This window comes from Mirounga angustirostris, unplaced genomic scaffold, assembly GCF_029215605.1.
Source record: "Mirounga angustirostris isolate CCGP_5_RB_7025 unplaced genomic scaffold, mMirAng1.0.hap1 SCAF_3, whole genome shotgun sequence".
NCBI classification, from domain to species: domain Eukaryota; kingdom Metazoa; phylum Chordata; class Mammalia; order Carnivora; family Phocidae; genus Mirounga; species Mirounga angustirostris.
This window is the reverse complement of record NW_026991711.1, coordinates 124,317,559-124,333,904: the sequence shown is the minus strand read 5'-3', so window position 1 is coordinate 124,333,904 and position 16,346 is coordinate 124,317,559. Positions and strand designations below refer to the sequence as shown.

General features: G+C 43.6%; 1 protein-coding gene across 11 annotated transcripts in view; it reads right to left on the bottom strand.

Annotated features, from left to right (window-relative positions):
• Positions 1-16,346, bottom strand: part of TANC1 (tetratricopeptide repeat, ankyrin repeat and coiled-coil containing 1) — a 229,304-nt gene that overhangs the window by 78,585 nt on the left and 134,373 nt on the right. For all 11 annotated transcript variants that reach the window (XM_045868801.3, XM_064586594.1, XM_045868802.3 and 8 more), the window contains one exon: positions 5,289-5,393. In XM_045868801.3, the coding sequence (XP_045724757.2) occupies positions 5,289-5,393 (105 nt within the window). Of the gene's footprint in view, positions 1-5,288; positions 5,394-16,346 lie in introns of those variants that run through there.

The following is a 16,346-nucleotide window of genomic DNA, read 5'->3' as shown; positions in this document are numbered from 1 at the left end:
TACAAAAAGCGTTTTGACCTCACAGATCCTCAGTGAGGGTCTTGGGAATGCCAGAAGTCTACAGCCTATACCTTTTTTTTTTTTTTTTAAGATTATTTATTTATTTGAGAGAGAGAGTGAGAGCCCAAAAGCGGGTAGGGTCAGAGGGAAAAGCAGACTCCTTGCTGAGCAGGGAGCCTGGGGGGGCTCGATCTCGGAACTCCGGGATCATGACCTGAGCCAAAAGCAGTTGCTGAACCAACTGAGCCACCCAGGCGCCCTACAGCCTATGCTTTTGAGAACCTCTGCTTTAAGTCTTCAATTGTGCTCAATTCTCCCTTTTCTTTAAAATAAATAAAAAGCCATTGCTGTATACACCTCTCAATCTATTAACTGATCTCTCATCTCCCCTTACCTGCTCAAAGCCTTGTGGCAAAAAGGCAATGGTCTATCCCCACCAATTCCATTTCCCTTTCGCCTACCTACAACTTAAATTCATTCACCTTCGCTAGCCTCGTGAAACTGCCCGGGTAGGCACGGTAATGTTGTCTTTTTAAAAGGCCATCTCCTCATTTGATTTTCCTGTAATTTTGACCTTGCTAATCCTCCGTCCTACAAGGAGGAAAGTGGCACCTATCACATCAGACACTCAGAGAGGAAATCCATAGTTTCCAGGATTGCTGTATGGTCTTGTGGGTTCTTCTATCCTTTCTCTGTCCTCTTCTCCCAGTGACCCTTTCCCTAGTCTGACACACCTCTCATTTCATCACATTCCCTCTAAACAAAAGTTCATACCCAGAACTCTTGAGACCCAGTCTGATTTTCCACCTGTTCCGTGGGCACTTCTGCCTAGATGTTCCATCAGCATCTCAAACTCAACATGCCTGAAACTGAACTCAAACCAAAACGGATGGTTCCCTCTCTCTTAGTGCCCCTTGAATGTCGTCTCAAAGCCTTGAAGTCATCATCTTTGTCTCTTCTGGCTTCTAGGTCCATGCAATTTCTCAAGAATCTTCCTATTCCTCACCTCTTCCTTCCTGATCCTGTTCAAATTTGAGACCTTACTCTGTCTATCTCACTACTGAAACCTCTTCCTAACCCTAGTCTCTTTCCTGCCCCCACTGCATCCTATACTTCATTGTCAGGTAAATCTTAAGGTAATCAAATCCTTCCAACTCAGCTCCTCCACGGGCACCCAGCTTGGATTAGTCAACACTACTCCCCCCTTGCATTACAGTCACTCTGCATATACAGGTCTTTAATCCCCAATGAGACTCTAAGGTTCCATAAAGAAAGAACCTATGCTTGATAACCCATCTCAAATAGCATCCAAAATAGTGCTTTTCGTAGCATCAGAATTAATATTTACTTAAGGAAATGCAGAATGAACGGATACCCTACCTCTGGTCTCTCTTCCATGGTACACATACCAGGCACATCCCCTTTCTGAACTTTCATCTAACTAAAAACTTAATCAACTATTAGTCAAATGGCATATCACCATTCTAAGCTGGATGTCTGAAATTATAATCAAAAACATAAGGTGTCAGTATTTATTTAAACATATCTTTAAAAAAAGATAGCTTTGCCATCTCCTCCCAAGATAGCTTTGCATGTAATTATTGCTTCATATGTGTTAGTTTTACTTGCTAACTAGATTGCCAGAAGAAAAGTTTCATCATATTTTGAGACTGATCTTCACCAAGCAATGACTCATTAGACTAAAACTTTCTCACCCCTCCCCATCAAAGCTTGCTCAAGTAGCTAATGACAGATGGAAGCAAACCTAAATGGATTATGGTTGCCCCTAATTCAAAGAAATATAGCTGTGATCCTACAGTAATTGAATAATCCTAATTTATCTGTTGTTTTTTTAATTTTTCCCTTAAGGGGCGCCTGGGTGGCTCAGTCGTTATGCGTCTGCCTTCGGCTCAGGTCATGATCCCTAGGGTCCTGGGATCGAGCCCCACATCGAGCTCCCTGCTTGGCGGGAAGCCTGCTTCTCCCTCTCCCACTCCCCCTGCTTGTGTTCCTGCTCTCGCTATCTCTCTGTCAAATAAATAAATAAAATCTTTAAAAAATAAAAATTAAAAAATAAATAAAAATAAAATTTTCCCTTAAGGCAGAGGTATTGTCTTGTGGGTAAATGACATTCTCCCCCTAAATAATATGTTGGTTTAGCAATAGGAAGCTCATTTGTGAAGAACATGTTCTGTATGACACACAGGTTATTGGAACTATTTGATAGAAAAAGGGGGATTGTATTTTGTTTGAGGAGCTCATTAAGTCACTCTTTTTCCCCAGAGTAGAAAATGCTGTTTTTCCAAAATATTTTAGAATATTGAATAAAGTAGAATATATTTCTCTAAAGAGGTGTCCAGGTGAATGTAAACTTTAACAGATTGATTATTCGCATATAATAAAAATATTCATCTGCCCATATCATACAAACCACTTTCCAGATGGCTAAAATATGCAAATTTGCATAAATACAATTACTTATAAATTAATGAACAAATTCAAAGTGCTCATTGGTTTTGCTTTGCTTTGATTTAAATTTCAAATAGCTAAGAATCAAGAATTTATGGAGCTAAACCATAAAACGAAGCAGCTTAGCCTGGGAAGGGTATTTCAAACATTTAGGAATAACTTGGTATTTCATGAGCCTATGGGAAATTTTGAAAGCATTTCACAAAGAGCTGTTTCCAATAGTTTGTTAGGCCGGTAAATACGGAAATGCTGTCATTGACAGCATCCAGAAAAACATCTTAAAGATTAAAAAGAAAATGCCCACAGGAAAGATGAAAAGCTAAGACAAAATTTTAAGAGTTAAAACTTAAGTGATGATGCTTGATATTCAACCCTAGACAGTAGGGTTTGTCTACCATACATTAGTGAATGCTTGGGTTAATACCCAAACTCAATTAGTTGTAGTTTGCTTCAGCCTCTCCTTTAGGTTCACTGACCTGGACATAAAATTTACACTTTAATACGGCAGATTTAATGAACCCTACTGAAATGTAAAAGATTCCCTGGGGATTACAAAACACACCATCCTTTACTAATTGTCCAGCTGAACTGTGTTAAGCAACCACTTTCTCATGAACCAGCAGATAACTGCTGGGGCTTCCACCAACATCACGGCTATCCACACGAGACCATATGCTTATGAACATGAACCGTACCTCTTCCCCTTTTCCTGAACACTTAAAGGGAAAACGCACCCTATTTCTTAATTCTAGGCCAAACTTCTGGAAACTTCTGGTCTGTATTCAGAGCCCCGGTGGGTCGTAATTTCAGTCCCCGTGGACACAGACAATGCCACTTCTGGTCTGTATTCAGAGCCCCGGTGGGTCGTAATTTCAGTCCCCGTGGACACAGACAATGCCACTTCTGGTCTGTATTCAGAGCCCCGATGGGTCGTAATTTCAGTCCCCGTGGACACAGACAATGCCAGATCTGAGGGCTCGGGTTGCAGGCTATGCCAGTAATATCAATCTTTACACTGGAATGTTCACCGGGCAGCCAAGCAGTCGAGAAAGCCTCCCCCAAGAAAGACAGCTGATTCCACCTTGGGCAAGAGGAGAAAAGTGGACAATCGGAACTCTTTTTAACCTCTCTTCTTTGCCCAATACAAATCCTAAATTTCTCCCCCACTCTTATCCCAGAGGGAGTCCAAAACTCTGCACAGGACCTCAGTGGTATTCCCCACCAGGGAGAAAGGTTACATCATGGAGTCTAGGCCAGTCAAAACACCAAGGGCATAAATGACCAGGACTTCAAAGGCTTTGGAGGGTGGGGATGAGGGTAAGGGGTGGTTTATTCTGAAATGGGCAAATGGCTTGGTAAATCGGATCATTGACATTCACTTCAGAGGACCAGGTTTTTATTTTTCTTTCAAAATCCAGCATAGAAATGAGAGAAGGGATCTGAAAATCACCAAATGCCCATCACCACGAATTCACCACCACCAAGAGGGTCCTCATGTCTGTAGAATGGCCATCCTAACCAGACACCACCGGGGACTCTCCCCTCTTCACCACCACGCACCTGGCACCCTGCCCCTCCTCAGCACAAATCCTAGTTGTGAACCTCTTACGCAAACCAAACAGCCTGGTGCCTGGACAGAAGGGAAAGAGTACAATTTCTCATGCCAAGACGCAGGCAACAGCACCCTTCCCTGCCCACGATGCCCAACTCCTGGCCCCATCTCATCTCCCACCCATTCCAAACTCCCCTTGCTGAGGTTTATCTTCTGCCAATTCCTCTTCCCAGCTCATTTTTAGGTTTATTTTCACCACCACCCTACTTATTCCATTTTCCTACTATGTCCTACTTCATACCTCTCCACAGTACATAATCACAGAAACACAAAATGCACACACAGTGGTTAGAACATAAAGGAGCTGTACCTCTGACTACCCACAATTAGGGAGTGGAGGATGCCAGGTATTCCAAAGGGGAAATAGGGATGAGCTTTCTCTTTCAGCATTACCACATAAACTTGTATCTACATTGAGGGTAAAATGGGCTTCTCTACATAAGCCAGGATTCCTAACCACATGTTCCTGCAGGAAAATGGGATATAAGTTCAAACATACAAATTAAAGACCATGGAGTCATGAGTTGGGGACCCCTTGCCACCCAGGAATGGAACAAATGGAAAATCCCCAAACTGATTTAAGAAATAAAGAACAATTAATACATCCATGAAATACTATAGTTTGTAATGTCTGTTACATTCATTTCCAGATCTAGAAAAAAAGGTATAAAATATCTTTACTAAAAGATTTCAATTAATTTGGACTTTTATTTTGGCTCTTAGTTCAACATTCCCTAAAGAAAAACTTTAAAAGACAAAAAGCTTTCAAAAGCTACCAAATGCTTTTAAGAAGGCTAGTTATCAGAAGCTTGTCCACTGAAAGTGTCAGCTTTTCAGCCAAAGCCTATTGAATACTCCAAAACGAGGGAGTACCAAAAAAGCAAAACAGAAGAGTGCTGGAAGCCGTCTACTGGCTGGCTTTCCTTATCTCCCTATGCCGGGGAGGTCAAAATTGAGAGGAAATAAGGCTCAACCCTTAAACAATGCATATGCACCCACTCGACTATTCCTACGCGGTGTATGTAATTCCAAGAATTTACATTAGCTCAACAGATCTCTGGAACTGGCGGAGGGGGCAGAAAAAACCTCCCAAATAGAATTCAATTTGGCAAAGCATTCCTACAAGAGGCACTCAAGTTTCACTCAGAAATGGAATGTCATTATGTAAAATCTTTCGGGGTAAAAATCATTGAAAACATATTCTTACCATTCTCATTGGGCTCTGCTGCCTTGGACACTTCTCGGAACGGGATTATAACTGCATCTCCAGGCACTCTGGGGCTTTCCACATACTTGGGCTTCCTGACGGGACCTGCAGTGGAAAAGATCTGAGTGTGGCTAATTTTTTCCAGACGCAAACAAAGCTTCGGCATGTACAGCGTGTGTCCTCACCAGGACCCAAATATGCCTCAAGGAAGAGCCGGCCCCTTCTCCTCCCTTGAACACACACACGGTCATTTCAGTACAGACGTGGGAATGTCCAGCCTGGGCTGCCAAAGCAGGAATGGGTAAGCTCAGTTCCGAGAATGTCAACTCTGACAAAAACAAAAACAAAAGCTGCTCTTTCGCTGTGAAGACTCTATAGCTGTCTTTGGTGTACATCAAGGAAGCGACTTTGACATGTTCAAACCTGGACAGCTTCTGGCAAAGGGCTTTTTATTTGGAATTTGTCTCTAACTGGGACAAAGACGATTGGGTTGCTTGCTATCTCCAAAGTCAGGAGGCAAGGATTACAAACAGCCAGGCTGTCCCATCAACACACTCCGAGCAGCATTTTATCACACTGGTGACGCACTGCAATTGTGTGGGGCAGAGAAGGCGATGGCGTTCTTGGCACATGACAGAGCCGCCTTCAAAAAGGCACAGAGCCGGTCCAGCATGCGACTCGGGGACACAAGAGAGCCCGTCAGTCCTATTTCTCACCTTCCCCTCCACCTCAACTTATCATCGGAAAATCCGGAGTTCTCAGTGAGACTGAATTGACCCCTCACACATCGGTGGTGGCAATGAACAGGGGCAGCCACTTTGGAAAACAGTTTGGCAGTTCCTCAAAAGGTTAAACACACAGTTATTATAGGGCCCAGCAATTCCACTTCTATACTCACACATGTTCGCATAGGAGTTTGCACACCCATGCTTCTGGTAGCATTATCAAGAGCCAAATGCCCATCAGCTGATGACAACAGAATGTGATCTAGCCATACAGTATTGGGCAACAAAGAGGGATGGAGTACTGATTTATGCGACAGGAGGAAACCTGAAAACACGATGCTACATGAAGGAAGCCAGTCCCCACGGACCACGTATTATAGGGGTCCATTCGTATGGAATATCCAGAACAGGCAAATTTATAGAAACAAAGAACGAATGGTTGTCAGGGGCTGAGGGATATGCAGGCTAGTGGGGTGACGGCTAAAGGGCATGAGACTTCTTTTCAGAGTGATTATCATGTCCTAAAATTAGTGGTGATGGCTGCACGACCTTGGGAATATACTAAAAATCGCCATAGTGTACACTTTTTAAATGCATGGATTGTAGGATATGTGAATTATATCTAAATGAAGTCACATAAAAAAAAGACTGCCCATCCTGTCTGTTCCTTTCAAACATCGATTGTAGGATATGTCAATTATATCTAAATGAAGCCACATAAAAAAAAAAAAAGACTGCCCATCCTGTCTGTTCCTTTCAAACATCACATTACATCTGGCCCAGAATCACCCACTTGACTTTCATTTTCCTTGGTTGCCTTCTACTTAAAGTGCACTTTTCACAAGGCCACAGAGACAGGGAGCATTTCACACCAGTAAGGGAAAAGCTGGTGGAAAGAGTGGCAGACAGGGGTCCACAGCCCTCCCTCGTGCTCAGCCCTGAGCCACAGCCCCGACCCTCTCCGGCCTTGGCTCCGTCACCGCACACTGAAACGGTGGGTCAGGTGGATCCATGAGCATCCTTCTGCATCAAACATATTATGCGTCTAAGGAGTTCCGTTCAGAGTGTGGTCTGTGGTGAGAGATGCTGCCATCTAAAGGCTTACTGCAAAAGCATCTACATCAGTATAAAAATAATCCAATTCCCAGCCGCCTACAATGTACTACACATTAAAACAGGCTACATTATCAAAGAAGCATATGGTATTTGACAAACAGGGATATTATTTCAAACTTTAGAAATCATGGTTTTTAAATGGCTAATACAGTATTCAATCACATGGCTGTCTCCATAATTTATTTAACCCTGTCAGAAAGAGGATTTTTCAAAGGTTAAATTGGAATGGTTATAGGGGAAGGGGGAGAATTCACAATATGAACATAGGATGTAGGCTATACAGCAAAATACAAAGCGTAGTTTACTCAGATTTTATCTAGAACATACACATATCCCTATATAAATATGCATGGAGAGAAGACTAGGGGGAGGGGGGTATAAGGGGAAATTTAACATATTTGCTATGGAGGAGCCAGATATTAGGAAGAAGGGCTCTAACAGGGCAGGAAGAAATGGAAGCAGGACAAGTACGAGAACCTTTCTACACTTTTGGTTCCTGACCTATTCTCTGTGGTTAAAAAAAAAAAAAAAAAAATCACAGGCATCTTTCCCCCCCTTAGATCTGCGGTCTTCCACTTAAAGGACTCAGGGGAGGTAAAGCCCTTTATTACTGCCCAATGATTCAAATTGCCCCAACCAGGGGCGCCTGGGTGGCTCAGTCATTGGGCGTCTGCCTTCGGCTCAGGTCATGATCCCGGGGTCCTGGGATTGAGCCCCGCATCGGGCTCCCTGCTCTGCGGGGAGCCTGCTTCTCCCTCTCTCACTTCCCTTGCTTGTGTTCCCTCTCTCACTGTGTCTCTGTCAAATAAATAAATAAAATTTTAAAAAAGAACAAAAAACAAACAACAAAAAAAAACAAATTGCCCCAACCAGCAACATGCCACTGCTCAAGAGACACCTGTAAATTTCTGCTCACCTTAACTCTTCAGGGTATAGTAACAGCAAATCCAACAGCAGCTCTATTTACAGGCTCCAATCTACCTACCCCATATATCCTTCAAAAATATTCTCTAATAGTAAGTACTCTTAAAACGTGGGCTATTTCACATGGATGTACAATGGTTTTTATGGAAATGGCTGACATCGAACCGCAACATCACCCAGAGCCTTCAGAAAGCATCCATGCCCATCCATTTAATGGTCTATCACTGTGTTCTGCTCAGAGGCCAACTGCTAACTGTAAGAAATACTTGGCATTGAGGAGTCAGAGTGTTAAGAGCAGAGCCTCTGGAATTGGGCAGACCTACCTAGGTTCAAATATGGTCCCCAGCCTCCCCAACTCAGGCCTCAGTAATATCACAGAGATAAAAGATGAACAAGTAAGCCTCTTGTTCCAAGTGGAACATCCATGAGAGCAGAGACAGGTGGATCTGGTTCCCAGGCTTAGCACAGTACCTGGCACAGTGAACAGTGATGCTAGATAGGAAAGGAGATATGGAATATCCCAAAGTAAATAGAACGTGTATTCAGTGGTCACACAAGGCTAAGCCCTTACATACATTAATTCATTCGGTGGTAGTAACTTTGGGAGAAGAACACTACTTCCATTTTTAGGTCAGGAAACTGAGGCTTTGTTTGTCATGGCCTACACATGGCAAAACACTAGTTCTGTGGTCCATGCAGTTTGAAGCCCATGTACTCAACCAACACTCAGCACTGATAAAAGTGGGAAACCCAGATGAAACATGCAGTTCTAGAACAGGCCAGAGCAGCAGAACCTTCCACCACCACCTAGTCATCCATGAACCTTAGGACAGTCAACAAAGATTTTATTCATACTTGTCTCTGATCATCCCTTTCACTAAGAATTGAGATATTATAAAGTGATTATAGGCATACTTGAAATATTGCAGATATTGCAATAAAGTGAGTCAAATGAATTTTTTTGTTTCCCAGGGCATATGAAATTATGTTTACACTGTGGTCTGTTAAGTATGCAATAGCATTGTGTCTAAAAACAATGTGCATACCTTAAGAATCATTTTATTGCTAAACAATGCCAACTATCATCTGACCTTTCAGTGAGTAGTGATCTTTTTGCTGGTGGAGGGCCCTGCCTTGATGTTGATGGCTGCCGACTGATCAGGGTGGTGGTTGCTGAAGGTTGGGGTGGCTGTGGCAATTTTTTAAAGTAAGAAAACAATGAAGTTTGCCACATCAACTGACACTTTCATGAACGAATTCTCTGTAGCATGTGATGCTGTTTAATAGCATTTTTACCCACAGAAATTTTTTTTTTTAAAGATTTTATTTATTTATTTGATAGAGAGATAGAGAGAGAGAACAAGTAAGCAGAGAGACAGGCAGAGGGAGAGGGAGAAGCAGGCTCCCCGCCGAGCAGGGAACCCGATGCGGGGCTTGATCCCAGGACCCTGGGATCATGACCTGAGCCGAAGGCAGCCGCTTAACCAACTGAGCCACCCAGGCGCCCCGACATTTTTTCATAATTAGAGTCAAACCTCTTAAATCCTGCTACTACATTATCAATTAAGTTTACATAATATTCTAAAATCCTTTGTTGTCATTTCAACAATCTTCATGGTATCTTCATGAGGAGTAGATTCCATCTCAAGAACTATTTGTTTATTCGTAGGAAGCAATCCTCATCCATTAAAGGTTAATCATGAGACTGCAGCAATTCAGTCACATCTTCAGGCTCTACTCCTAGTTCGAGTTCTCTTGCTATTTCCACCCCATCTGCAGTTACTTCCTCCACTGAAGTCATGAACCCTTGGAGTCCTCCATGGGGGCTGGAATCAGCTTTTTCTTAACTCCTGTTAATGTTGATATGTTGACCATGTCCCATGAATCATGAATGTTCTTAATGGCATCTAGAATGGTGAATCCTTTCCAGAAGGTTTTCAATTTACTTTGTCCAGATCCATCAGAGGAGAATCACTATCTGTGGCAGTGATAGCCTTATAAAATATATTGCTTAAAGAAGACTTGAAAGTGGAAATCAGTCCTTGAACCATGGGCTGCAGAATGGATGCTGTGTTATCGGGCACAAAAACATCAAGCTCGTTGGACATCTCCATCGGAGCTCTTACGTGCCCAGGTGTGTTGTCAATGAGCAGTAACATTTTCAAAGGAATTTTATCCTGAGTAGTAGGTCTCAACAGTGGGCTTAAAATATTCAGTAAACCACGTTGTAAACAGATGTGCTGTCATCCAGGCTTTGTTGTTCCATTTAGAGAGCATAGGCAGAATACATTTATATTAATGCTTAAGAATCCTAGGATTTGGAGAATGGTAAATGAGCACTGACTTCAGTTTAAAGTCACCAACTGCATTAGTCCCTAACAAGAGACAGCCTGTCCCCTTTAAAGCTTTGAAGCCAGGCATCGACTTCTCTCTCATTATTCAAGTCCTAGATGGCATCTTTAGGAACCAACCTCTATTACCATCAAACTTTTCTTCTATAGCTTCCTCATCTCTCCTCAGCCTTCACGAACTGAAAAGAATTAAGGTCTTACTCTGGATTAGCTTTTGTCTTAAGAAAATGTGGTGGCTAATTTGATCTTCTATCCAGACCACTAAAATTTTCTCCCTTTCAGCAACAAGGATATTTTTGGGTTCTTATCACTCATGTGATCATTGGAGTAGCACTTACAATTTCCTTCAAGAACTTTTCCTCTGCGTTCACAGCTTGGTTAACTGTTTGGTGTAAAAGGCCTGGCTTTCAGCCTATCTCAGTTTCTGGTATGTCTTCCTCACTAAGCTTAATCACTTCTAGCTTTTGATTTAAAGTGAGAGATATGTGACTCTGCCTTTCACCTGAACACTTAGAGGACATGGTAGGGTTAGTAAGTGACCTAATTTCAATATTGTTGTGTCTCAGGGAATACCGAGGCCCGAGGAGAGAGAGAAGAGATGGGGGATTGGCCATTTGGTGGAACAGTCAGAACATACCCAACATTGATCAATTAAGTGTGTGGTCTTATATGGGCACAGTTCGTGGCACCCCAAAACAATTACAAAAGTAACAAAGATCACTGACCACAGATTACAAAAATAGTAATGAAAAAGTTTGGGGGCGCCTGGGTGGCTCAGTCGTTAGGCCTCTGCCTTTGGCTCAGGTCATGGTCCCTAGGTCCTGGGATCAAGCCCCGCGCATCGGGCTCCCTGCTTGGCGGAAAGCCTGCTTCTCCCTCTCCCACTCCCCCTGCTTGTGTTCCCTCTCTCACTGTGTCTCTGTCAAATAAATAAAATCTGTAGGGAAAAAAAAAGAAAGAAAAAGTTTGAAATATTGCAAGAATTATCAAAATGTGATGCAGAGACATGAAGTAAGCAAATGCAGCTGGAAGAACAGTGCCAACGGACTTGCTGGACACAGGGTTGCCACAAACCTTCAATTTGCAAAACCTCAACATCTGGGAAGTGCAACACAGCAAAGTGCCATCAAACGAGGTATGCCTGTATAAACAACTGCTCTCCAACATGATCCATCTAAATTGTTTTCTACAAACAGCTGAACCTCAAATGTATAAAACAAGAAAAATGTGTAACTATAGAGGTTTTGTTCCTTCCTCCTCTCAATTGCTCATTAGAGAATCTTTGCACACTTTCCATTAAACATAGCACATGAACACTCGTTTGCCTTTACTCCTTTTCAAAACATCATTAAAGTTGCAGGAAAGGGATTTGAGAGAGACTGATGGGCAAAGGAGAACATCACAGGCAAGAAACCAAACTTCTGAAAGTGGGAAACAGTTTGCCAAGGAGCAGTGAATTGGGCGGGCTAGAAGAGGTTGGCACTGGGGTAGGCGACAGGACAGCTCAGCCTCAAGGCACCTCTGAAGGCAGGGGCATGGATGGGGCCACACAGGATCAGGGCTTGAGAATCTATTTAAGGGAGAGTTAGACCCTCAGAACCAGGAAGCATTCCCTCTCTCATCCTGGAGGCTGAATTTTTCTCTGGAAAGGCTGAATGCCAAGACCACAGAGACTCAAAAGCTAAACTCTTGAGTGCTAAACTAAGAAACTGGGATTAAGAAAAATTCCACAAGCAGATTGGTGGACCCCAGATGCACCCCCACCCTGAGCTGTGAGATCAGGGGCAGCAAGCTAGCACACCATGGCAGAAAGACATCAGAGGATTCCACTCTGGGGAAAGTCACCAAGAGAAAAGACCGGTAAATAACCAGTTGGGGACATCCCCTAAAAGAAATGGCAGATCCCTAACCAATCACGGTATCACAAAGCCTGTCCTCAACACCTACCCAGTGCTTTCAATCAGCTTCTTTGCTCTTCAGATGTGACCTAGGATCAGACAGTCGAGGAAGACCCTACCCTGAAAGACAGCACTGAAATAAGAACGGAACTGTGAGGAATCAGAGAAAACAGGAGTAACACCCTTCAGAATGAGAAGAATTATTGCTTCCACCACCCAAAGGGCTACCATGACAAGGGGCACCTAGGGTCCACATGGTGGGCAGCTGAGCAGACTGACTGAAGGATGAGGAGAAGAGAGGCCACGGCAGTGGGAGCCATGTGACCACCAGGTACCCATCTTACACCTGAACTGCTATTAAAGCACAGTGACACTGATTTCTATGCCACTGAAACAAACTCCCCTAAAATGAAGGGGCCACCTTGTCAAGAGGGACCCAAACTGAGAATTCCATTTCCCCACCACCCTCTTACTCAGGGGATACTACTGCCCATCACCTTTCTACACACAGCTCTGTGTTTAAAATAAAATGCTCAATGTTCCCAAGCATAAGCTACCTGAAAGTAAAATAATCTGCCCCCCCCCACCCTTCGCTATCAGGTTAATCCCCACAAAACAACCAAAATATAATACTACGTAATAATTACGCAGAAAGCATGGTATGTTGGCTACTATGTTTGGTTTTTTGGCGGGGGAGGGAGATCAGAAGGAGAGAGAGCCTTAAGCAGGCTCCATGCCCAGCATGATCTCACAACCCTGAGATCATGACCTGAGCCAAAATCAGGAGTTAGACAATCAATGGGCTGAGCCACCCAAGGTGCTCCTGTTGGCTACTAGGCAAGCGTTCCTTAGAAACAATACACGACTGTCAGGTATTAGCTTGAAAATCAGCAAGGGAAACCTGGCTGGCTCAGTCCATAGAGCATGTGACTCTAAATCTTAGGGTTCTGAGTTCGAGCCCCATGGCGGGTGTAGAGATCACTTTAAAAAAACAAAAAACAAAAACAAAAAACTAGTGGGAAAATCAGGTCACGTAGAGGCCAACATGTTTCCCTGTCACAGCAGCCTCATGTCCCAATCACTCCTGGGCAGCTCACCCACAACACTGGCACAAAGCACGTTTCAAGCTTTACTGTGTATAGAGATCACCTGGCGGGGGGGGGGAGGGGGGGTTCTTGTTAAAATGAAGATTCTGATGTCCTCACCAGGTATGGCTGGGACCATGGCCATACTTCAGTAGCAAAGGTATCAAGTAGGTCAGCACAGGCCACTATGGGTGGGGCCCCTAAGGAAGACCACCCTTCTTCCGTTAGGTCTGAGCAGGGTCTAGGGTTGTGTGGTTGGGGTACCAACTTGCCCAGTTTATAAGGTTTTAGATAAATGAGGATTGTTCTCAATCATAAATGGCAATCGTTCTTGATCATAACCCATTTCATAGCAACTCTGGATTCTTTACTTCATCCAGATTCCCCCACGGCCCACCCCCATTCTCTACTATGTGATACAGGGGAAGGGTCCTCAACTTTAAAGAGAGAGGGCGCTGAAGATCGACTGACACAGAACATGCCCCAGAGACGTTTAACAGATTCCCGGTACGAAGCTTACACGAGAAGAGCTTCTGCCAGCTCTTTTCATTGCACAGAAGGGCCTGTGTCTGTCTGGGAGGGGGATCAGCAAACCTCCCTTAATCACTTCAGTGGACAACTTGGAGGCAGGCCTTCTCCACATTCAGTCCTCTGCCTTTATGTAGATCACCAAATATACTTTTCCCAGAGGCCAGTTTTCCTACTCTTTTTGACATTTTAATCACACAACTGACTATTCTGCTGCTTAGAAACTGCCATATAAGGAATATTTTTTAAAAGGAATGGCAGAAATAAACCAAACTGGGCTTTACCTCCAGGCAGTGAAAGACAGAAGGGCAGGGGTTACTTTTCATTTCTGAGTGTTTCAGTTAAAAATAATTATATATACCAAAGCAATATTTGGGACGCAGAACACCTGAGGCTACTTATTGCATTTAAAGCAGGCTTACATTTTTCACAACATCTGGAGACTATGAAAAGTGACACTCTATTATCAATCATTTTAGAGATTTTTTTTTTAAAGCATTTTGAACTTTCACAGAAAAGGTTCCTGTCAATTTTATCTGGTCTGGGGTTTTCATTTTACACTGGGAAATGTTCACAAAAATAGAGGAACAATAAAAAGGAAAAGAGAATTTTGGGGGAAAAATTGGGTGGGAAGCTTTATCACTAAAGCAAATTCCCAAATGGTGAACGGTGGCAAACTAGCATATCACAGTTGTGATTTTTAAAGGGCATGATACTGAGAGCTTCCAATGTCTGACCCCTCTCCCTCCTGAACCCCAAAACGCAAGTGTTAAGGGGAGAAAGAGACACACACTTGGGACTGAGAAAGGGGGAAATCTGGCCTGAGGGCATGAAGGGAACACCACAGCTGGGATCGGACTGTCCTGCCTCCCTGCTGCTTTGTCCTATGCTGAGCTGAGGCAGGGCAGGTGAGCTAGTGGGATGACCCACAACCCTACCTGTGAGGGGTGAGAGCTTTTTGGGAGGATTCACTTTGAGGGAAGAAGGAGCCAGAAAATGAACTAACCCAGTCAGGAAGCCTCACCCCGAAGGGAGGGTAATATCAAGCACAGTGTATTGTCTATCACTTGGATTTCTCCCACAAGAAGCTCGGAAGAGACTGCAAATAAAATCCTAAAATGCTGCTTGAGATGGCTCTACTCCACGGATGGACAGAGGCAGCAGAAGGCCCCCCCCCACCCAACATGCCTGGGTACTGGGAGCTGATGAGAGGCAAGGCACCAGGAGAAGTGCTCAGCTGCCTCAGCAGCAGCCTCTCTGGTCTGCCCCCGGGGAGCTTCCAGAAACTTCTAGAAACACTTTTACAACAGCCTGGGGCCTTGTGCAGGGAGAGGAGAACAGTAAGTCAGTGCAATCTGAGTTGTCACTACTGTGTGTAACCGCCTCCATACCCCAACACAGGTAAGGTCTGGGGAAATTCAGACTAATTCTAGGGAAGAAAAAAACAGAAGGGGAGAGGAAAACAATGGGTCACCTGCTAATGGTGACTGACATAGGAGTTACCTGACATGACGTTCTCTCAATAAGCCTCCGTTTTCCTATTTCGAATACCTTATTTTTGAAGGTACATTGAGAAGGGCGCATTCCTTCACACAGTGCATGAGGCCGTGTGATACAAATATGCATTGCCATTCAGGCACTTAAATCTAGTAGGAAAACAGTTTCAAAATGCAGTCATGTCCCCTTCAATAAGTCAGCTCTAAAATAAATGTTAACAATGATTTGTTAACAATGATAGTCTCAGTTTGTAGTGTGCATGTTTACAGCACTATGAGTATAATAAACCCCTAGTTCAACAAAATACCCTGAGTAATGTTTCCACTTTCTTCCAATGCAGTCTGATCTGTCGTGCTATTCCTACACTGAACCTGTTTTTATACATGAAAGCAGGGAAATGAATTCATTCAGCCTTACTTATTTACTCAACAGGTATCCACTGGCATCCACTGCATGCCAGGCACAGGGTGAGAACAAGACATCAACACGCTCTCCTGAAGCTCCCAGATGAGGGGACAGAACTCTATCACATTGATTAAATTTTATTTCCAAACACTTCAACATAAATAATGTGATATAAATGTGTGTCAGGTGCCTTTAAGCTACTGCCTAAAAGCAATTAGTTGTCTTAATCTGGAATACAGACCCCAGAGGATAACTATTTTTATTTTTTTTAAGATTTTATTTATTTGAGAAAAAGAGAGAGCGAGCGTGCGGAGAGGGAAGGCAAAGAGAGAATCTCAAGCAGACTCCATGCTGAGCGTGGAGGCTGACACAGGGGCTCCATCTCACGACCCTGAGACCTTGACCCCAACTGAAACCAAGAATTGGGTGCTTAACCGACTGAGCCACACAAGTGCCCTGAGGTTAACTAGCTTTTAAACGAAAGGCCAGGGGCATCTGGGTGGCTCAGTCAGTTAAGCAACTGACTCTC